This window comes from Somniosus microcephalus, chromosome 6, assembly GCF_052327205.1.
Source record: "Somniosus microcephalus isolate GS21.2 chromosome 6, FLI_Smic_1.0, whole genome shotgun sequence".
Taxonomy (NCBI): domain Eukaryota; kingdom Metazoa; phylum Chordata; class Chondrichthyes; order Squaliformes; family Somniosidae; genus Somniosus; species Somniosus microcephalus.
The window spans coordinates 44,915,351-44,924,319 of record NC_140992.1 but is presented as its reverse complement, the minus strand read 5'-3'; the positions used below and the strand labels follow the sequence as shown (position 1 = coordinate 44,924,319).

The window sequence follows — 8,969 nt, the reverse complement described above, 5'->3', positions numbered from 1 at the left end:
GCTGCCAATGGTGGAGCGATTAAAATCGGAGATGCGCAAGAGGCCAGAATTGGAGGAACACAGAGACCTCTAATAAAATACTGCAGATGCTGGAAATCTGAAATAAAAACAGAAAATGCTGCTTTTTTCCAGTTCTGACAAAAGGTCATCGACCTGAAACGTTAACTCTCTCTCTTCACAGATGCTGCCTGACCTGCGGAGTATCCCAGCATTTTGTGTTTTTATTTCAGACCTCGAAGGCTTGTAGGGCTGAAGGTTACAGAGATAGGGAGGGCGAGGCCACAGAGTTAGGGAGGGCGAGGCCACAGAGTTATTTCAAAACAAAGATGATGATTTTAAAATCAAAGTGCTGTCAGACCAGGAGCCAGTATAGGTCAGCAAGCACAGGAATGAAAAGAACTCTCAAATTTGAAAATGTTACAGTAAAGCTGCAGAAAACATTCATGTTTGCATATTTTAAGTCAGAAGATGGAAGATCAAACTTTATTTATCAACTATCTGCATACAAAACATATTGCACATCAACCAACCAAAACTGAAAATAAAAATACTCTAAGGACTCTAACCAATGTAGTTTACATGGAAAATCATTTCTCTGGAACTTAATCTTACAGTAGTTGGATTATTTTGGCAATGACATCTACAACCAGTTTAGTGTAACATCCAAAGCATTGCTTGATTTTTAAATACTGTACAGTTAATAAATAAACCAAACAAGCCCCTTTGTAAAACAGTCATTGCCAATGACATCCCAATGTCCCTGCAGATGTACAGATGCAAACGAGTATTCTCCAGTGGTCTGCAATTTTCTCTACATACAGCATTAAAAAAAAACCTACAGAGATTTAGTAAAATTGACCAGTTTCCAGACTAGTATCACCTAGTATCCCTAATGTTAAATTTACAATTCAGTGCAAAATTTTGAAACTGCATTTTCTATTGTTTTCCTCAGGTGAAAAAGTGGTTGCATATTGGAGAACTTGACAAAAAGCAGCCAATGCTTTAATCCATAACATATTACGGTAAATGTCAATGATCTCCATCTCCAGAATAATCTGAAATTTCTTTTTAAACATTTCAAAACATTTCCTACAACCAGCTAGCTCTTAATTTTGCATCTACTGTCTGAAGGCACAACATCTGATAATGTATCGAGAACTTAACTAGGTGAAAAACAAATTTATACAAGTGTTTTATTCAAGAACCCTCCCCATCTCCATTCCAGTACGGAGGAACTAGAAAAAAGTGCGCCGTAAAGTCTGGCAGTCCTTATTCTATCTTTGGCAAGCTTTTACAAGCACTATTAGAAAACGTAATTTATGCAGAACTGGACGATGGTGGGTCATGTTTAAGAAACACCATTCACCACAACTTTAGTTCCATTTCCTTGGTAATCTCTTTGTTGGCTTTCCTTAGAAACCTTACGTGTAGGAGCTTCATCACCAGAAACATTGTTTGTTCCATTCATGGTCTTGACAGCTGGCGAGAGTTCATCAATCACATCCTCTTGCACCTGCTGAGTGTACACGTGAGTGTGAATTAAAATTAGTTAATGTTGAGAAAAAGTCAATGCAAAATTTGTTCTGCACACAACTGAATGTCTCAAGTACTGCAAAAAGTAATTTAGAACTGCACAGGAGTCAAGAGCATTATACAGAATCCTCAATGTTGGATCAGAAATTTCTGAATTATTTGCTTAAAAATCACATTTATTCTTAACACCTACCAATTAGTCACTGTTCTTAGGAAAAATTTTACTTACAAAACACAAGTTCTGGTACAAATTACCAGAAAACTAATCCCAACTCCCAGGACCAATCAATTTAATACATATTTATTCATTATATCTCTGCAGACAGTCACTCCTCTAACAGGGCCCATCCTAGCAGCTGACTTTCTGGTGGCCCCCACTAAATCTTCGACAATGAATCACAATGCTCTTCAATTACTTATTAGGCTTCTCCACAGATCCCAAACTACATTTACAGACTGCAAATTACATAGATTACATAGTCTACAGCACAGAAACAGGTCATTCGGTCCAACTGGTTTATGCTCCACACAGGCTTAATCACTGTACTTCTGAACTGAATGTCATCAGCATACATGTGGAAGCTGACCCATTGCCTGTAGATAATGTTACCGAGGAGCAGTATAAAGATTAGAAATAGAAGGGGGCAAAGGCAAGGTCTTTGAGTGACTCCAGAGGTGACAATGCAGAGAAGGAAGGAGAAGCCATTGCTGGAGATGCATTCCTACTATTCAAATGCAGGCAGTGTAAGGGCAACCCCATGGACCTGGACAACAAAGCAGAGGTGTGAAGGAGTATGGTATGTTGAACTGTGTCAAAAGCTGCAAATAGGGCACCATGGTAAGTCAGAGAGGATGTAATTCATAACTTTAGCAAGAGCTGTATAGGTGCTATGAGAAGATTGGAAGCCAGACTAGAGGGATTCAAATGTGGAGTTTCAGGAGAATGAGCATGGACTTGGGAGGCGATGATGCATTGAAAGATTTGAGAGGAAAGGGAGGTGCGAGATGAGGCAGTAATTGGAGCGAGCAGATGGGTCAAGGGTACGTTTTTGAGGACAGGTTAATGATGGCAGTTATGAAAGGAGGCAGTGGGAGAAAAGTTTGCAGTTATCTAAGTTGCCAAGAAACAAAGACAGACATTCAGGTAATGCAGAGAATAGCCAAAGGCCCCAAGTGTCAGGGGTCTGTTACGAGGAAAGAATGAAGAAACATGAGCTTTTCAGCCTAGCAATGAAGAGTCTTCTATAGAAGTATATGGAAATAGTTAACCCAGAATATTACTTGAAATTAAACTGTGGGAGCAAAACTAAAAAGATAACTTTAGGACCAATATCAGGAATTTTATGCACACACGCCCACAGTGTGATTAATTGATGGAATCATTTAAGAAGTAACAATGCTACAATGGGGGCGGGGGAGGAGGAATGTGTTGATACACTTAGATCAAGTGACCTTCCTTATTCATAATTATCTTGTGATTTTGTGGAGATGGAGAGCAGGGGGGCTGTTCTTCTGAGTAAGGTTAAGCTGCCTTGCTGGGACAGAGAAGATGAAAGTTTACTCTTCCTGTAACCCATGCTATACCTGACTAAAGATTGCTTGATGCTGACACTAGGTGACAACATTGACTTATTGAAAGGGGAGAAGTTTCATTCCCGGCACTGACTATCAACCGGTCCCTCACTTTTAGGTGCACAAACGTCAAATGCTGGAGTGATCTGAACAGAAACCAGTTGGTCATCACCAATAATTTAATGGTAATCAAAGTAATCTACTATACTCTCATCCCTTCCGGAACCAAGGGTTCCCCTTGTCCTCACCTTTCACCCCACCAGCCTCCACATTCAACAGATCATCCTCCGCCATTTCCACCAACTCCAGCGTGATCACGCCACTAAACACATCTTCCCCTCACCTCCCCTTTCAGCATTCCGAAGGGACCGCTCCCTCCGCGACACCCTGGTCCACTCCTCTATCACCCCCTACACCCCTTCCCCTTCACGTGCAAGCGCAGGAGATGCAACACATGCCATTTTACCTCCTCCCTTCCCATTGTCCAGGGCACCAAACACCCCTTCCAGGTGAAACAGCGATTTACTTGTACTTCTTGGAATTTAGTATACTGATGCAGTTTCCTCTACATTGGGGAGACCAAACGCAGATTGGGTGACCGCTTTGCGGAACACCTCCGTTCAGTCCGTAAGGGTGGCCCTGAGCTTCCAGTCGCCTGTCACTTTAATTCTCTGCTCCACTCCCATTCTGACCTCTTCGTCCTCGCCCTCTTACACTATTCCAATGAAGCTCAATGTAAGCTCGAGGAACAGCACCTCATCTTTCGATTAGGCACTTGACAGCCTTCTGGACACAACAGAGTTCAACAATTTCAGACCATAACCTCTGCCCCTATCTTGTTTTTCCCTTCACATGGCAGCTGTCAATCATTCTGTCATTGCCACTTCATCTAGTCATCTTTTGTTTCTTAACTTGTCCCATTACCATCTCCTTTTGCCTTGTACCATCATCCCTTTAGTCTCAATCTCTCCTGCCTTCCATCCTATCATAGACCTTCCCTTTTGCTCTTTCCTCCCCTCCCCCCTTTCCCTGCCCCTACACTTGCTTAAAAAACTGTTCCATCTCCAACTTTTTCCAGTTCTGATGAAGGATCATTGACCTGAAACATTAACTTTGTTTCTCTCTCCACAGATGCTGCCTGACCTGAGTATTTCCAGCATTTTCTGTTTTTAATCTACTATACCTGACAACTTAACTATAGCAGATGTTAGATTCCAGTCCAATTTTGCTTCAATTCAAAATGTGTGTTAAAATGTACAAAAGCATTAGAAAGTCTAACTTATTTAGAAAACCATCATTTATTTCACAACCCCATACTATTTACCAATACAGTCCCCACCGCTTATAGCGGGCATGTTCGTGCGAATGTGATTTGCCCGCTACACGCAATGGATAACACTAGCATAAATTGACCTCAATATGGTTTTGCTGCTAAATTGCTGAACATTCAGGGCTTCAAACAAATGGTACCAAACTAGTCACCTTAGCCATAACATTTACCCAAAACAGTGCCTCCGAAGGCCATCACCGCGTTTCCTTCTCCAAAGGTAATATAATGAACGCTAATAAATTTTATTTCTTTTCATAAAAATGTGACGGATTCTGGATACATGGTTCTTGGATGTTAAAAATCATCCTAACCGTGTATTTTATTACATTCAGTGCACTATAACGAGGTATTATTTACTTATTTTTTCTTGCATTCAGTGCACCTTAATGGAGGTGAGCTCGTGAGTATGCACAGCTCTTTCTGCTCGACATAACAAACAATTAAGACATTATAACCGGCAATTTGAAGTTGACCTTAATGCAAATGGTTATCCATTTTTGGCAGATATAAGCGACTGCACATTTTAAACGGTGGGGTCTGTACTGTAAAAACTTTAATGCCCCAATTACACTGCACATCTGGCATTTGTGTAATGTGAACTTTCCACAGAAATCAGCAAACTGACATCAGCAACATCACCAAAGTGCTAATGTCAAAAGGTTGGCATTGTGCTTTGCTGTGCAGCTGATGTTAAACTTTATACCCAAAGTTAAAAATAAACTCATCCAACTAACTACACAACCTTAAATTTATTTTGATAAAGAACTACTGTCAGAAATTTTCTATCTAAAACATCAGCAGCAGTCAGAGGCTGGTAAACTTTCCATAACCACACATAGTGCTCTGCTTTCCTCACCTGATCGCAGTGCAATTAGATACTATAACCGTATACATATGACCAATAATGGATACAACTGGGACATCAGTTTTGCTACGAATTTTATTGCTCAAATTCTTACCAAGGCAGTTGCTTTTTTGCTAGCTGCAAGATTCTCTTTAGGCTGGACCCGCTGCCGGCTCTGTGATTCCGCACGGGATATGTAATCAGCTACAGTTACTGTCATGGAAAACAAAAACAAAAAACTCTTCACACACCTCGTTCTGCATATCGCTAGATGAATTGCATAGATTAAATGTCTTTACAGGCATCTTCTGCACAAGTTTGCCAACCATTTTAATTTAATCGAACAGTATCTATTTAGTCTAAACAAGACATTCTACTGTTATATGCAATACTGTCATACATAGGTGCAAGATGTATTCAGGATGAAATCAATGGTTTAGATAAGGCCATGAAAAAGTAAAAAGTTACTTTTAACTATGTTTGTTATAACTACAATGCAGACATCCTTTGTATTTTTTCTGATGTACTTTACAAATGTGGTACTTTTGTTTAGATCCAGTCGTACTCTTTACCCAACCCATATGTTGCCAAGCTCAGGCAACTCTGTCCAATAAATGAACTATTACCAATACTAATCATGCTATTTCCCAAGACTTAATTAAGTAACCCAAGTTTGGTGAGAATTTGACGCGGTAATTTGAAAATCAACTAGTTTTTAATAACAGAACCATAACACGGATTAAAACTACTCCTTATACTGCAGTTGAGTTTTAGCTGCTCCTAAGCTTCTACTACTTTTAACATACCAAAACCACAAACCAGCCAACATGTACACTTCCTAGAAATGGTCAATCATGGTCATTTCTGTATCCAGCAAGAGACTCTTTACAAATTAATCTTAAATTACACTGATATAATTAAACTAGATGAAGCAACTTAAAGTATATAGAATCATAGCATATTACAGCATGGAAACAAGACACTTGGCCCATCAAGTCCTCACCAGTAGTGCAGCAGTGTTTTTATCCATCATCCACCTACTCTAATCCCACTCTCCTGCTCATTTCCCATGCTCTTCGATATTTCTCTTTCACGCAACTGCAATTCCTTTTTTAAAAATGTAGAATATTAGATACAATTTCCATAGATAAAATAGTAATTATATTTGGGGTTTCCAGTTTCTATTCTACCTCTTCAAAAGCCCCCACCCCTCCAATTTGGCTACATTTGGGCCACCTTTGAATCACTTATGGTTTTAAAAACTTGCTTTCAATACTGAACCAAAAAACACTAATAAGGAGGTTCAAAATTTGGCCATTGAAGCTCTTTATGCCTAAAATATTAAAATAATTGATAATGACTCTTATTTCCAATTGTAAAACCTTTATTGATAATCCAGAATTTTTACTTTTTACAATATACTTCATCATTATTAATTCATCAGAGATTGAACAAGCTGAATGCTGTGGATGAAGAAATCCCAAGTAGTTTTCATAATGCAGGAACACACACCAAACAAGTAATGCTGCTAACTAAAACAAATGAATTTCACCTTTCTTGTTTTTAGGAACTGGCCCAACAGGTAAAAACATATCACAATCACGATCTAAAGTACTGCAACAATAACAATTAATGAGTAATATTTGGCTTACAATGCCACTTCACAAATCAATTGGACAGAAGGGATGCTCATTGCCATTTGAACAGTGCTGATCTTATATCACAGATGAGCTTTAACTACCACTCAGCAATACTACTTTTACCATGCCAATACCACTTGAACCAGTTAACTTGTGTGTACTTAGAAATTATCAATCCTGGTCATTTTTGAACCTGCAACTGTTTTAATCAGGCACTCCTTATAAATTAGACAAATTACACTGTGATAACTAGTTTAAAGCAAGTAAACTGCCCTAAGTAATACAATCAAGCAAATAGTTCTGATTCTCAGCAGAAATAGCACCAATATCAGACCTAGCTTTTAAGTTCTCAATGATTTTTCCAGACAGCTCTCAGAATCACTACAAAAGCAAAGAAGACATTCCCAGTTTTTTTGAAAATGTTCAACACTTTACAAGCGTGCATGGCTGGCTCATCATGTATTTCTGGTGTTTTGTCAGTCACCACAGAAATGTCCACAATTTAGTATGTGAAAGAAGGGCTTGTAAACTTTGGGGGTTATGCTACCCATACATGGAGTAGACTTGGACTGAGTTCTAACCACCCCCCCTTTCCCAAAACAACTAAACATGCAAACAGGCCAAATAATGGATGAGATTTAATGCAGCATATTAGGAAAGAATAGACAACACAGGTATTTCATAAATGATGTTGAAATAGCCAAGGATAACGCTGAAAAGAAATCTAAAAGTTTTAGTACTTTAGTTTCAATGCTAAACATGTCCAACCAATGCATAGCAGCAACCAAAGACAACAGACTGTTCAACTACAAAGCCAAAACAGTAGAATACACATCAGAGGAAGTCAGTATCAAACCATACAAGTGCTCTAGTCAGGCTGCACCATCAATATCAAGTCCAATTCTGGTCATCAAGGCACAAGAGAGAGAAACTTTCAAGTGCTGGAGGCAGTACAGAGAAGAGCCACAAAGCTAATTCTTAGTGTCAAAGGTCTCAGTTGAGGAAAGAATGGAGAAACTTAGGTTTTTCAGTCTGAATAGGAGGCATCTGAGGGGTGATCTTAGAGGTATACAGGTTAGTTAAGGAAATGGCAAAGCCAAATCCAAAGTATTACTTTAAATTAAACTGCAAGAAGTTTGACAAGGAAACAAGTTCAAACTAGTAAAAGGTAAATTTAGGACTGAAAGCAGGAAATGCTTCCTTCATGCAGTTATCAACACATGGAAAAGACTTCCAGATAGAATCATTTAAGCAACAACTGGATGCTGCAATGGGGTGGAGAAGGGGGCAGATTTAATATCTTTCTAGGTGGATGAATTAAGAAAGGGTGCATGGTGTTCCTCATCCCAAATTATCTTATGATATTGTAACAGGCCATGGATTTGGTTTGGATAAATGCTACATTGCAATATAGCTTGTAAGCTCATGTGACATTGTTTCTGTTTCTCAAAGCCTTATAAAAGCTATTGATTTTTCTGGAGAGGCAATTGATCAAGTACTGCAGAACTGTTCTATGGGATTCTTTGCAGCGAGTCTGCATAGCTAAGTGATCAAAAATCAATTTGCTGACCGCCAAGATAAGACAGGTATAGTATGATTACAAGAGATTCCATCTCCACATATACGTTAGGCTTATTGTAAGACTGTTAGCTAAATGCTCACTGCAAGGTAGAGCATCACATCCTATGCAGCCTACACAATAAGCATTCAAACATGAAAATCTCTCACCACCATGGTATTTTATTTTAAAGACTTTCTTGTGGTCAGCAGTAGTAGTTCAGATGTTTATTTCATAGTTTTGAGTAATTTGAGAATTTACATACTGATGTCGATTTAGCAAGTTTTTCATTTCAACCAAAAACTGGAACCACTAAGCACATCGAAATGAGAAACCACAGATTACTGCAGTATAGATTTCAGTTGAATTGATTTATGCATGAATGTACATTTGTAAAAAAAAGTACACAAATACACTCTGCCAGAGTTTTACAAGAGTTGAGCCCCTCAATTTTCCATCATGACATGTTCTCAATCTTGACTAGACAACTGA

At 38.8% G+C, this 8,969-nt stretch overlaps 1 protein-coding gene across 3 annotated transcripts in view; it reads right to left on the bottom strand.

Moving 5' to 3' along the window:
- Positions 1-468: 468 nt before the first annotated feature.
- Positions 469-8,969, bottom strand: part of fxr1 (FMR1 autosomal homolog 1) — a 74,463-nt gene continuing 65,962 nt past the window's right edge. For 2 of the 3 annotated variants that reach the window (XM_085990128.1, XM_085990130.1), the window contains 2 exons: positions 5,395-5,492; positions 469-1,516 (listed from right to left, as the gene is read on the bottom strand). In XM_085990128.1, the coding sequence (XP_085846254.1) occupies positions 1,349-1,516; positions 5,395-5,492 (266 nt within the window). In that variant the 3' untranslated portion in view covers positions 469-1,348. The remainder of the gene's footprint in view (positions 1,517-5,394; positions 5,493-8,969) is intronic. The other variant, XM_085990129.1, reaches the window with a different exon arrangement.